This window comes from Colletotrichum siamense (genome assembly GCF_013390195.1).
Source record: "Colletotrichum siamense strain Cg363 chromosome Unknown KSG_Cg363_contig01, whole genome shotgun sequence".
Taxonomy (NCBI): Eukaryota; Fungi; Ascomycota; class Sordariomycetes; order Glomerellales; family Glomerellaceae; genus Colletotrichum; species Colletotrichum siamense.
This window is the reverse complement of record NW_023501014.1, coordinates 2,091,225-2,105,312: the sequence shown is the minus strand read 5'-3', so window position 1 is coordinate 2,105,312 and position 14,088 is coordinate 2,091,225. Positions and strand designations below refer to the sequence as shown.

The window sequence follows — 14,088 nt, the reverse complement described above, 5'->3', positions numbered from 1 at the left end:
GTCGGCAGTAAAGTCGAGGGCGGGTAGCATGAGACACGTAGATGGTAGCATACTAAGAGAGAATGTTAACGAGAGGACCATTCCCTCGTCAAGCATATATACAACGACCGATTCTTCCGCTATTCCTCTGCGAAGTGCGCGCCGCTCCAAGGAAAATTCCCGCCGTACTAATGCCAAGGCATCCTAATCACAGTACGCTTCCCAACACCTGTTCGAGTAAGGCTGCCTGATATGCAGTCAGCCCATGGAAAGTAGGCCAATCATTATGCCTCCCATATCTCCCCGCGATACCAATCAGGCTACCCAAACGACACCATCCTGTTCGTTTGGTTGCCAAGCACGCTGACCTCTTGGCGGGAGAGCTCTGCTTCACGGCCATGACAGGGCTACGCTTATTTCAACCTCTCACCCATCCTATCCTGGTTCTGCCCTTCTTATTACGCCCGGTAAAGTGGTAGATCGTGAGACCCGTCCTTATCATGAGCTCTCCCGTGCTTCCGATTCATCTACCCATACCTACTCGTCCTTGCCCTTGTAGAAAGCGACCTTGACTCCGTCGCCAGGCTGAAGCACAATCTCCGCCTTCAGTAGGGGCTTCCCGCCATCGATCTCGTCCATGAAGCTCTCCACACGCTCGAATCTCTGGAACAGCCTGCACAGGGTGTACCCCATCTCCGTCAACGCAAACTGCTGCCCGATGCAGATTCTCGGCCCGCCGTTGAAGGGAACGTATGTCCACGGCTTCGGCTGCCAGTGATACCACCGCTCAGGCGAGAACTCGTTCGGGTGCGCAAACTTCTCGGAGACAGGCGGGTACAGGTCCTCGCGTCGCTGCATCAGCAACGTCGAGTATCCGATCGGGGTGTCCTTGCACACGGCCAGCGGCAAGGTACCGTCCGGTCCGCCGCCGACGGGCAGCGTCGTGTCTTTGAGCGCTAGGCGCACGTTGAAGGGGACCACGGGATACAGACGCAGCGTCTCGTTCATGACGTTCTGCAGGTACTTCATGCTCTTCAGGTCGGCGTACGTCGGCTCGCGGTTGAGTCCGACCTGCTCGATGATCTCGGCCCGTAGCTTGCGCACCACCTCCGGATGACGGCCCAGCTCGTAGATTGTCCACGACAACGTTGAGGCAGTGGTGTCGCGCCCGGCGAGCAAGACGGCGACGAGCTGGTCGCGAAGGACGGTGCGGTCGCGGGTGAAGCTGGCGAGTTCGTGGAGGAAGGTGTAGCCCTGGTCGGATTTCGACTTGGAAGCGAGCTCCTCGGGGGAGAGGCGCAGCGCGCGCTCGATGAACTTATTGACGAAGCCGTTGATCACCTTGAGACCCGCGCGGAAGGTGAAGAGGGGGACGAAAGGCTTGAGTTTGGCGGCGCGAGCGAGGATGTTCTGGACTCGCTGGACTTCGTTGAAGGCCTCGGCGAATTCTTGCTTGATGGTCCTGGACTGGTGTTAGTCTTCGGGCAGTCAATAAGCTAATAATGCAGGAACCTACGTGAGAGACTTGACATCCTCGCCCAACAGGAAGTCCGTTGCTACGTCGAGGGTGTAGCGGAAGAACAGTTCCGAGATGTCCATCACCTTTCCATCGGCATCCATGTTGACCACCTGGTCCTCGCCGTCGAGAGCCCCGCCGTTGGCGATGGTCTTGAACAGCGTCTGGATGTGCGCTTCGAAGCATTGCAAGTCGCTAACGCGGTCCTTTACGAACTGCGGGCGGATGAGCTGTCTGCTGGCGTGCCACTGGTCGCCGTCGGTGGTGAAGATGCTGTCGCCCAAGAACTCGTGCCACTCCCGGTGGAACGGCTCGCCCTTGCCGTAGTCGGAGAACTGCGTCGCGAGAATGGCCTTGATGTTCTCCGGCTCGGCGGTGAAGACGATGCGCAAGCCCAGGATTCTCTTCTCACCAGTCCATCCCTTGACCTTGGAGAGCATGTCCAGCCAAAAGTCGACGTTTTTGTGCGACATGGCGCCGCGAACGGCCTTGAAAACGAAGTCGATGCCTGGGAAGTGTCAGTGTCATCGACCTTTTTGTGGCAGGCTGAATGCCATCCTCAACCTTGTATCTCGTTGCTGAACATCCCGAACGGGCGTAATAGAAAAGAGTACCTACCACCGGGGAGATGGGCATTGAGCGACTGTCCGCGTGTGCCGGGCGCCAGACGGCGGAGGCGTATGGACTCATCGAAGCGTTTGACGGCGACCCATAACCACCATGCTACAACGGCAAAGACGATGACGGATTTGACGGTGATGTACTCGAGCACTATCTCGACCAAGCCCATGATGACAGGCGGAAAGTACCAATTCTCTGGGATGTATGGTTTCGCGGCGAACTAGGCTAATATCGAGAAACAGAGTCTCATCTATAGACGAGGTAGGACCGTGTGGTGTCTCGGAAGGAATCAAGCAGCGGCGTCTGTAAGCTGACTGTGAAGAATGGTACGGGAGAAGATGTGCTGCAGTCTGCTCAGCGCTGTGAAAGGCAACAAAAGGATTTAGGCCGCCCGAGTGAATTGAGAATAAGAAAGTTGGGTATATGATATCACGAGGAACGGGAACGGAATCGGGATGAAATTCCAGACCGCATAGGAAGGGGGGGTAGAGACAAAAGGGAAAACGTCTGATATATGGGCGCAAGCTAGGAGGATCAACGGTAGATGCTAAGTGTGTATCGAATAAGCTAAAAAGCTGCAATGCAAGCAGCCCAGCAGGTCCAGAGACTTACCTTATTCGATCCGCGCTTGAGGCCTGGTCCCTGTTCCGCACTTGGAGTTCGGTTGCGTTATCCTCGGAACGCGGGTAGAGACGCTACCAAAGCAGGGCAGGGCAGGGCACTTCTGCAAGGTAAATGAAGGGCAGATTATTGGTCTTTTGTGTTATTGTAGACTTGAAGAATGGGCCCAGAAGAGGACCCAGAAGCAGCTATCCATCGCTCGGCGGGCAGCTAGAGCTACCTTGGAGCAATTGGAAATCGAATCATGGGGTGCCCACCCACCGTCGTTGTCCGTCCGCCGAAACACTTGCCCTTCTGCGTGTTAGCGGCCGTGTGAAGCCACATGGCAGGGTAGGTACCTGGGCCACCACTGCGTCTCTGCTTCTTTTCTCCCTCGCGTCTCGTCTTGCCCATGTTTTCTGCTCCCCTTTGCGCCGACGCTGTGCGCTGAATGTATCACGGGGTGGGTAGAGTTGGTGGTGCGTCCGCTCTGCACGTACATTGCATGGCCTTGCCCTGTCTTGTGCTGATCTGCACGGCATACTTACATGCGAGGCGGTGTACTTTTCCCTGACGCTACCGTAGACCACGCGCGAGACAGCAGTGGTCGCTTAGTTACACAAGGGCTCTGTTTCGTCAGTGAAGATATCACACTGGGCAGTGTGTTCCCGACGTCCGTATCCCTGGGAATGGTCTCAGAGAGGCGGTACTGAGGACGACATCGCGGAGAGGGAAAGGACCCCGGGTAGACGTCAACGCCGTCGGGGACGGAGTTGGAGAGTAATTGGAGGACTGGAGAGCCGCGGGGAGCCGTTCTCCTAGGGCTTGACCTTGTTCGCAACAGGAATCCATCCAATGTGATAACGCATGTCTTGTCGTGTTTGCTCGTGTGGGCGCCAGAATCAAGCGACGCCGGGCCAGCAAACGGGCAAAACGGCCAATGAAGCAGCAGCGAGAAACGCGAGGGGGTTGCAAAGTCTGCAAGGTACATGCCTTTGCCGAGGTGCAACGAGTTGTGTCGACGGGCATGTGGTGGGCTTTACGAACGAACCTTCCAAGCAATTGCAGATGGGATGCTCTTTTGCAACAGAACGAGACAAGTAATTGGACGGAAGGCGAGCTGGAAACCAAAGATCCATTTCGAAGCTTCGGTTCTGGGGGGGCAGAGAGGGACAGTGCGCGTGCTGTTATTCACTACGTCTGGTCAATTCGTTAAAGGCATCTTCCCGCCGACACTGGAGGCTTGGACTGGAGAGGGACAGCGCCCAAGGCATCGCAATGACAAGACTCAGCACTCTCACTAGCGGTATCCACACAGTACGAATAATCTGCCACCTCCACGATCTGAATACCCAGAAAGGGAATTTTGCTGCCGCCCACCCTGGTTCCCCCGCAATTGAAGCTCTCCCTCCCCCGCTAGCTGCTCCGCCACTCCCGGCCGGGTTGACGCCTCCAACCCATCCGCACCTATGCGTGCGCCGCACTGCAGCATATCACTGCCGGACCATGTCGAAACAACTCGTCGTCTAAAACTGTTCGGGGTTGGAGTCAAGAGATTCAGTCCGCCATCTTCATAGCTTGAAGCTTCCTCATCACCGTGCATCGTTCTTCCTGTGGACCCTTTCTTCGGGGCATATACCTTGCTGTCGATCCGCTCGCACGAGACCCTTTTTACATGCACAACTCATGTGTCCAGCGCATCCTCCGAATGCGTTTTGACGGCATCGTTCTTCCGCGCGGCAACGTCCCGCAGGACCTCCGGACGAACCTTTGATCCAACGGGCAACGGGAGACGGGATACGGGAGACGGGGGCGGCGCGAGTCACACTAGAGGGACCGCCTCTACAACGTTCCGCATCGAATGCTGATTAAGACTGCCAATATCTCTGTTCGGTCATGAAAATGTATTATTATTGGCCAGCGGGGTCGTAACGCGGCCTCCACTCTAGGTTCATGTCAAGACTGGGGTCGTGACTGTTGTGCAACTCGTTCGTGGAGTCAGTAAGCATCAGGCTCCAGACCCCTCATGCAATGGTGTAGGCGCATTCCGTTGCGTTTCCTTGAGTGCAGAATGTCATCTGCACCGGTTCCGACCTGACCCCGCGAGCAACCATTCGCTCTCTGAACTCGGCCAGCCTCGGTGCCGCATCGTACTGGCTTCTGTTCTGCCCCGAGGCATCCTGCCGGCCTGACCACAGAACCTCTCCAGCCGCGCTGGCCCTGGGCCATAGAATGCCGTCGATGCTGACGGAATCGATCGACTCGCTCCACGCTGCCACCTCACCACCGAGCACCAACTTGGCCTGCGCTTCCGTCAGGTTTGCTCTGGGATCGTGTGAGTAGGCAAGTCGCCATCCCTTTGCCGGCGTGCACCAGTCGTTGAATGGGTAGAACTGCTCGAAAGCTGCCCCGTTGTCAAAGTTCATCCAGTGGCCTCGCCCGCAGTCAAGATACTGTCAAGGTCAGTCATACGTCCTTCAGTTGGCACTAAGACGGAATGAAACTTACCCAGAGGTTGTAGTTGCTGTCAATCACCTTGTGGCCCTGGCTCGTGAGGTTCTTTACAGCATCATTTCCCAGCCATGACTGGATGACTACGTCGTCGCCCAGAGTGATGTTCCATTCAAGCGCCATCTCCTCCCAAACGAACGGAACGAGGCCGTGCTTGCGAATGCGGGCGTGATTCTTGTCCATGAACTTCTGCAAGAGCGGCTGCAGGATCTCGGTCGAGTTGGATTTGACACCGTCGTCCAGCATTGAATCATTCTTGTTCAACTCATCGCCCCCGGTATGGAAGTAGGCTGAGTACGGGCTTACTCTCGGCAGGAGATCGTCAAACAGCTTGTCCAGGAAATCATCCACACGGGAGTCGTTCATCTTGAAAGCGCCACAAGGCGGCTCCAAGCACCACCACTGGTACGGCTTCTCGTTGTAAGCCACGATGAGCTCCGGGTACGCAAAAGATACTGAGCCAATGTGTCCGGGCATGTCGATCTCGATGATGGGCTCGATTCCGCGGTGAACTGCGTACTCTTGAATCTTCGCCAGGTCCGCGGGGGTATATGAGAGACCCTTTTGGTAAGCACCTTTGGCTGACAGATCAGGCATCGCTGGGATGTCAAGTGGCCACGACTGTGAATCTGTGATGTGGATGTGAATGCGGTTGAGTTTGTTCCACGACATGGCGTCAATGACTCTCAAAACGTCCTCCACAGGATACCAGTTTCGGGCCACATCAATAAGAATTCCACGATGAGAGTAGACCGGTTCATCCTCAACGGAGATTGGCGCCAATGGAGTGTACCATGAAGTCCCGGAAGTGTGCTTGTAGAAAAGCTGCGAAAAGGTCTCGAGACCTCTGAGTACGCCGATCGAAGACTTGGCCTCGAGGGTAGCCGCGCCATCTTCCGTGATGTTGAGTGAGTACGACTCGTCGACCTCGCCGGCGAGAGGCTTGAATGCGCTCGCCTTGTCCTCGCCCGTTTGTGTGATCTTCAACGACGTAACCGCTTTCTTGTCCGCCGCATTGACATCGGGCTCGAATTGGCTATTCTTGGGGTGGAACTTCCATGGAACAAAGTTTTGCTGGAAAATTGCACCCATGGCCCGCGAAACGCCACCTTGGACAACGTCCTTGCTGTTGAAGGTCGAACCTGGGGCTGGGCTGTACCCGTAAGTGTAGGGAAGCTGCATGTTAAACAATTTCTCAGTATCCTGTGCTTTGTCATGGGAAGCAGAATTAGAACAAGGAAGCCAGCGTACAGATCCCCCATTGTATGTGATTTCCAGCGTTTGGCTGATGAACAGGGCATTCGAGCCGGTCGAGAGTTTCTTGGGTGCTGGCCAGACACTGGCGCTGACCTGGCTGAAGGCGAGAGATAAGGATACGAGGACGAGTGGGGGTAACATGATGGGCAGTGAGAATGAAGAGGGCGGGCAGTGGTGGATATTAACGACAGAAAGAACCCCGGATAATCCGTTTATTGACCACCAGACTCTGGGTCAGAGCTGGTGTTTATAAAAACCCGTTGCACGAAGCAAAACTTGGCCCAGACCCTTTGGAGGTACGCTTCTTAGCCACCCACACAGCAGGCTGCGTCTCGTGCAACCTTGAGCTGCAGTGACCAAGAACCAGACGAAAAAGAAGATGGTCTGCGCCTAGTAGCTGGACAGAAATGCAGGCTGAGGCAAGACTGGTGGTTGGGAGCAAAACCAGACGAGCGGTAGCGTACTGTGATAGGCCGATTGGGGTTCACGTCGCAACGTTACGTCAAAGTTCAAGGTCGACTCCGGTCCGCTCGACAACCAGCGCTACTGCTGATGACGGAGGGGCTGAGAGCTTTTGTACGAGATCCTCGAGGATGGGGCCAGTCTGACGGGTGCTGAAAAAAGAAAACCGACAGTTCCTAGCAGGCAGACCAGAGGGTCTTATATCAGGCAAGGGCTGCAATCTGCAGGGCCGGGTAGGACGAATGGTACGATGCAATATGTTGATCTATCCCAGCGTCCGGCCGTGGTGATCCAGGACAGCCGGCTGGGGCGTGATTCGTTGTTTCCTCCGATGTACAAGGGGCATGCCTTCATCAGACTTCGAGGGACAGGGCGAACTGCAAAATCATCGGCTGTGCGTGGACGCCAATGCCACGCCAGGGACTGACCGGTGGAGCAGAAAGCCGAAAAGTGCGAACTGCGGTCTGCGGGCTGGCGGTGGCCGGCGTTGGTTGATGTTCTGCAGGTGCGGAGATGTCAAAGAGCGTGTTTATTTAGTTGCATAGGCTAATCAAAAAGACACGATAAGTGATGAGCAACTAGAGACAATGTGGTAGATAACAGAAAGTAGAGACGGCGGCCTGAGCTCTGGCGTTGGCGGCTTGGTACATGGAGCAGGACTATTGTGAGCAGCCATTGGGATCTTCATCCCATCTCGAAGGGGCGATGCAGGACGACAAGACAGGCAGAGAGGGGAAGAGCAAGGGAGCACCCACGCACCTCCCTCAGCAGTGAGGAGAAGAGAAGGCGGTGTTGGAAAATGGCAGCCAACCAAGAAACCAAGAAACCAACGGGCAAAAGCGCAGCCAGCCGGCGTGGCGGCAGGGGGCGGGGAAACGGCACTACCGCTAGGGGGGCCAATCCAACTCTAATTGCCGGCCAATAAGTAGAAGGCCCGACGTGCAGGAGCTTCCTCCCGGCTCTGAAGAGAGGCAGAGGCAGAGGCAGATGCGGTCATGCATGAGGTGAGGTGAGGTGAGAGTGAAGAGCGACAGACTCGCTTTCGCACCGCTCTCCGACAGTAGTTCTTCGGCACGGTGCTGAAGCTTCCCTCCTCGAAATAAACACTGCAGGCAATGCAATGCAGGCACGCGAATCAGTTCGACGGCGAGGATAAAGTCCGACATTGGTGCTGGGCATTGTGGTCATTCGACACTTCGCAGCAACCATCCAAGAACTCATGATGGGCGGCCAAGCAAGAGGGTGACAGCCTGCATACAGGCATCGAGGATCTGCAACGTAAGACTCTTATCTCTCCTGATAGGTCAGCCTCAACAGTCTGCGCGAGTGTCGTCAGTGTATCCGCAAGATGGCCCTATCTATTTTGCCAGCCAGAGTTGGGACCTCAGCTGCAGCAGGTCTCATCCAGTGCCTGCACTGTAACATTTCATTGACAACGGGGAGGGTTGGCTTCTAGTTCGAGACGCTGGCCAACAATAGCTACAGTTGCTGAACAGGTGAGCTCGAAACTGACACCAGGTAAGACAAAAGACATCTAGACGCAGGTCGCAATTCGGGGCCTCAGGAAATAGCTAGAACGTGCCGACAAAGCATTTCGTGTTCGAAGGTTTTCGCCTGCAGGTCCCAAACACACCGCATATGGATTTGTCCACACCGTAATTACAGTGGTCCCTAGCCCACGCAGAGAAAGGCCCTTCTTTGAGCCCTTAAAACCGCAACTTTCTTGAGTTCCCTGAGGCTGAAAACGGGTCTGTTGAAGCCTGGGAGACCAAGTCTTTGCTTTGAAGAAGGATTTGTGGCTTTGTATGAGAGTCGAGGAACATGCGAGAATGTGGTTGAGCAAAGTGTCATTGCTTGGGAGACTGGCTGAGTGATTCATTCGATGCTTACCTGAGGTACCAGAGGTAGGTACCTGCCTGTGCCTGCCTACGGATACCTCTGGAGCGAACCGTTGGGCTGATTAATGGGAAGTGGATCGCCACTTCACTCCCAGACCTCCGTCACCGCCAAAGGTGATTTATGAGTCACGTGCCTTGTTCTTCGGGTCTGTGCTCCTAACCAGTCAACCGCGAAAAACCTGGACTCTGACTTTGGAGCACCAGTTCACTACCTATCTACAATCATCCATTCTTTTGTTGCGCCCAAAACCCTGCAACAACCTCAACACCTCTGCGGATTGCCGGCCTCTTATATACCCTTACCTCGGGCCTCAAGTTGCACTCGCGATCCCATCGTCCCTGCACCGAACTACCGCCTGGCGCTTCGTTGACGATTCCTCCTGCTTGCCAACAACGCGTCTCTTGCCCTCTCTCGGCAGTCGCCCTTCAGGTTCCCACATCCCAAACCGCGATCGCATTCGAATCTCAACGCGACCCACGCCTCGTCGGCGATTTTCCAAAATGACGGTACAAGTCGTCCTCAACACCCCGCTGGCTGATGCGCTGAGCGCCGCCATCCAACCGAAGCTTGTCGAGGCTGGTTGGGCTTCCGACGACGCTGCGCTGGCCGAGTACATTATCCTCATGCTCGTCAACGGTCGCACGCAGGAGCAGATTGCTCACGAACTCGCGACCGATCTCCTTGGCCTCGATCCCGATGATCCCGCCTGCACCGATTTTGCGAGATGGCTATTTCAACAAGCAGAGTCACTTGACGCACAGCTGAATGGCAACCACACACAACAGGGTGGCGATGCCATGGCTGGCATGGGCGACCAGAATGTCGCGTCCGGCGAGATGGATACCGACATGGGCGCAGGCGATGCTAATGAATTTAACGCGTATGCCTCCCGTTCCCGTCAATTTACCCGACTCCCGTCATTAACAAGATGCAGTCCTACTGGTCCCCGCTCAATGCGCAACGGCCCCAACGCCCGTGGAGGCGGACGCGAAAAGCGTATGCTTGGTCACATGTCAAAGGCCATGGACAGATCAACCGACTCAGTTCTCCACCGGACCCGCGGCAACGACAGAATCAACTCCCATGCTCGTGGCCCCCCTACGGGACCGCGAGGCGGCATGGGACGAGGTGGCCGGAACATGAACGGACGCGGGGTAAACATCCAGGCTGGTCTGAACGCGATGGCGGGAATGAACGGCCAGCAAGTACCACCGGGCATGAATGGCATGAACGGTGCCTGGGGAATGCCTCCTGGTATGCCCGGACAGCAGCCTACCCAGATGGATCTCATGGCGATGATGGAGCAACAAGCACAGATGATGAGCCAGCTTCAACAACAACTCATGAACCAGTCTGGCGGCCGTGGCGGACGTCGTGATCGTGGCGGAAAGTCCCTGTTCGACCGGACCCAGAATCGCAACAACTTCAGGAACCGTCAAGGCAACGATAAGTCAGAGTCGGGAATGGCAGAGGGAGGGGCCGAGGGTGAGGATGTGGAAATGGGACAATCGAAACGCGAGCCGCTCAACCCGGATGAGACGGTGTGCAAGTACAACCTTCACTGCACCAACAGGGAGTGCAAATTCGCACACCAGTCTCCTGCGGCGCCACCTGGTACCACTGTCGACCTTAATGATGTCTGCACCTTTGGCGCTGCATGCAAGAACCGCAAGTGTGTCGGTCGCCATCCTTCACCCGCCACGAAACTTGCGCACCAGGGCGAGCAAGACTGCAAATTCTTCCCCAACTGCACAAACCCAAGGTGTCCTTTCAGGCATCCCGACATGCCTCTCTGCCGAAATGGCGCCGGCTGCACCACTGCGGGTTGCAAATTTACACATGTTAAGATCAAGTGTCGATTCAACCCTTGCAAGAACCCTCACTGCGTCTACACCCACGACGAAGGACAACAAGGGGTCTTCAAGGACAAGGTCTGGACCGCGGAGGGCAACAGCCATGTCAGCGACCGTCAGTTCGTAGATGGCCAGGCTGAGACTGAGGTGATACTTCCCGAATCAGAGAACGCCGTCGGCCAAGAGCAAGGCAACGTTCAGGAGGTCATCAGTTAGAGGCTGTGCGAGGAGAGCCGATTCCGTGGTCCGGAACAGTGGGTAGGATGATTCGAAGCGGGTGGAAGGGAGAGGTCAGTCCCTCGAGACTGGCAAAGCGGGTATCTACAAAATGAGGCCTTGGCTGGCCCGGAAAGGAGCAGCGACTTCTTGTATGATAATTGGACGATGATGTATGGCCAAAGCGGCAGGGCACAATCGGCAATCGGCGTTGCGGGTGCGATTATTCACATGTTCGTGTATAGAGATGGCTTTGGGCAAGCCAAATTACGTTCCAGCGGCCACCAAAATTGTGGTTGCTAGCAGCGGTGGGGCAAGTAATGCATTCGTTATGAGGCCTCACGGTCAGTCTTGAAATGCTTCGTGTGTTGTGTCCATGTCAACGGAGTTCTCTCCGATGTACAGACCTCCTGTTCTTTCGGGTCTCGGGCGGGGCTTCATCTAGCTTTTGCCGTGGACCAACTATTATGGCTGTGCATTTGCGTAGCGACTTCATTTCCTTTGGCCTCGTTTGTATCTTTACTGTACTCGTCCTTTTCGCCTCTACTGGCGATTTCCGCCGCCATATCTAACTATTGTGTCACTCTAAGCGCTAAGTGCCTAATACTTTGAACAGAGGAAATATAGTCTCGTAAACATAAGAAAGGTAGACGGCGCCCTTCAATGAGATCGACAAAACTATAGAATATCCAATCAAGAAACTGACAGGATGCTGGAATCCATTCGTAAGGTGATGTTAAGTGGCGGGTCCATGGAGCCCCTGGAGCTTCCCGGTCCCTAGCTCCGGAGCTGTGCGGTTAGCTGCAAGACCCCTGCCAAAATACTTTCTGTGTCGTGACGCCACTTTGTAACCAACAGTTTCCTCCCGCCAGCACTTTTTGTCTTTCCCTCTCTCATTTATCCGAGCCATTGCCCCCCTCAATGGTCTCCAGAAGAGCCGATAATGCTTTCATGGCTCTGTTAAGATCTTACCATTCGCAGCGCTTCTGCCGAGCGGCGCTCAGCGCCCGCAATGGCATCGCAAGGCCCCCGCGATTCTCGACGAGTGCTCTCCTCTCCGCTGCAAAGCCGGCCGACGCAAAGACGAAGGAGCAAAATACGCCCGCGTATGACGCCCGAAAAGATGTTCGCAAGAGAATGGGTGTCCCGAAGGACGTTGCCATCATCGGCTCTGGAATCACCGGCCTGACGACGGCACATTACCTCGCGAAATGGCTCCCGGAGACATCCCGCATCACCATCTACGACGCGGCGAACCGCACCGGCGGATGGATCAATACACAAACGGTCGACGTCAACGTGGACGGAATCGGGGGCAAGGTGCGCTTCGAGCGTGGCCCGAGAACGCTGCGTGGTATGGGAAGGGACATATGGAAGTTCGACGATCTCGTGTTCTGGGACCTCGTTTGTCACCCTTGCCCTGAGAAGTTGTCGCCAGCGCTGACCATGGCATGAAGCTTAGAGACCTAGAAATGGTTGAGGAATACCGTTCGAAGCCGCCGCTCAGTCGCTACATCTACTACGACGAACGACTGGTCAGCATGAGTCTGCAGGGCTACTGGAACGAGCCAATCTATAACAGTGTCTTTAGCGGCGCCTTCCCAGGCTTTATCGCCGCCATCAAACGACGTCTGAAGGCCCGCAAGGAACCACACCCTTCCGATATGTCTGTCGCCGAATTCGTTAAATTCGCCACGGGCAAGCCGCAGCTGGTGGACAACTTGGTATCAGCCATGATCCACGGCATATGGGGTGGCGACGCTGACAAGATCAGCATGCGCAGCTTCATGCCTGCCCAGTGGTGGAAGTTTTTCTACGAGCCCTCCAAAACCAGTTCGGACGAAAATGATCGTGAAAACCACAACCGCGTGTTGATGCCTCGCCAAGAGATGCATATTTTGCATACATTAGGTGCAGATGAACAGTTGAGGTACTTCGTCGATTACACAAAGAAAGACGCTTTTGTGTATTTCAAGGACGGCTTGAGTAGCTTGCCAGATACGATCGAGAAAAAGCTTAGGTCCAGGAGCAACGTCACTTTCAAGTTGGGCGAGCCGGTCGTTGACCTTCGGTATAATGAAAGGCGTGACAAGGCTGCAGTAAGTGCCTCATCATCCCGACGAACTCCCGCAACAAACCCTCTGACACAGCCAGATCCTTACCAAGAAGTCTGGGGACTTTGCCTTCTACGACAAGGTCATTTCCACGACGACAAGCAACACCCTCTACAACATGACTTCCGGCGCGCTGCCCTCCCTTAAAGACTCGCCAAACGTCTCCATCATGGCCGTGAACCTGTGGTACCCCCAGCCAAGGCTGAACAAAAAACATCGCGGCGTTGGGTACCTGGTCCCCCGCTCCGAGGAAAACAACCCCGAAGGCGTCCTCGGCGTCTTCTTCGACTCGGACGTTCTCGATGCGGCCCCGGCCCCAGGCGAACCCGAAGGCACCAAGCTCTTCGTCCTCCTGGGCGGCCACTACTGGAACGACAAGGCCCCTCCGACGACGCAAGAGGGCATCGAGATGGCCAAGTCCGTCCTCGAACGCCAGCTCGGCATCCCCGCCTCCACGCCCTGCTTCGCCATGGCGCACTTCGCAAAGGACTGCATCCCGCAGCACCACGTCGGTCACTGGCAGCGCATGGACCGCGCGAGCAGCGAGATCGAGTATGCCTTCAACCGCCGCGTCGCCGTCGCCGGCGGCTCGTACGGCCCCATCGGCGTTATGGGCGGCATGCGCGCCGGCTATGATTTGGCGTCGCACATTGCGCGCGTGTCCCTGGACCACGTGGGCGAGACGGGCCTGGGAGCGTACCAGGAACGCAAGCCTGAATTCTTCCTCTTCCACCGGGAGATGCTGCACAGGATCGGTCGCAATATTGCACGCGAAGCTTCGTGGTTTTACAGACAGTTTGGATAGAACCCCCTGTATGCGCATACATAATCTAGTAAGCAGTATTTTGTACTTTAAACAAGGCACTCCCGTCCTTGGGCGTGGCGTTCGACCTGTCCGTAGCTACGGACGTCAGGAGCATCACACCTGGTTGTAAATTATCTTGATAGATTTGGATCAATGGTGGCATGTGTACGTCAAAGTCAATAAGTTTACAAATTTTATTGGAGGTATCGATGCGACCGTCTATTTCGGTCGAGTCCGGCCGGCGTGCTACTCTTG

At 55.6% G+C, this 14,088-nt stretch overlaps 4 protein-coding genes across 4 annotated transcripts; 2 read left to right on the top strand and 2 right to left on the bottom strand.

Annotated features, from left to right (window-relative positions):
• Positions 1 to 516: 516 nt before the first annotated feature.
• CGCS363_v000516 (Cytochrome P450 52A13) lies at positions 517 to 2,285 on the bottom strand (the record flags this gene model as incomplete). The annotated part of the gene is made up of 3 exons (XM_036632365.1): positions 517 to 1,441; positions 1,496 to 2,003; positions 2,114 to 2,285. The coding sequence occupies 3 exons, from the start codon at positions 2,283 to 2,285 to the stop codon at positions 517 to 519; spliced, it is 1,605 nt and encodes a 534-aa protein (XP_036501935.1).
• Positions 2,286 to 4,740: 2,455 nt separating this feature from the next.
• CGCS363_v000515 (Beta-hexosaminidase) lies at positions 4,741 to 6,625 on the bottom strand (the record flags this gene model as incomplete). Its single annotated transcript, XM_036632364.1, has 3 exons — positions 4,741 to 5,169; positions 5,225 to 6,403; positions 6,479 to 6,625. The coding sequence occupies 3 exons, from the start codon at positions 6,623 to 6,625 to the stop codon at positions 4,741 to 4,743; spliced, it is 1,755 nt and encodes a 584-aa protein (XP_036501934.1).
• Positions 6,626 to 9,345: 2,720 nt separating this feature from the next.
• Positions 9,346 to 10,914, top strand: NAB2 (Nuclear polyadenylated RNA-binding protein NAB2; the record flags this gene model as incomplete). Its single annotated transcript, XM_036632363.1, has 2 exons — positions 9,346 to 9,725; positions 9,780 to 10,914. 2 exons carry the CDS (start codon positions 9,346 to 9,348, stop codon positions 10,912 to 10,914), a joined length of 1,515 nt encoding a protein of 504 aa, XP_036501933.1.
• A 951-nt stretch (positions 10,915 to 11,865) lies between these two features.
• hem14 (Protoporphyrinogen oxidase) lies at positions 11,866 to 13,833 on the top strand (the record flags this gene model as incomplete). The annotated part of the gene is made up of 3 exons (XM_036632362.1): positions 11,866 to 12,318; positions 12,372 to 13,013; positions 13,069 to 13,833. 3 exons carry the CDS (start codon positions 11,866 to 11,868, stop codon positions 13,831 to 13,833), a joined length of 1,860 nt encoding a protein of 619 aa, XP_036501932.1.
• Positions 13,834 to 14,088: the final 255 nt, after the last annotated feature.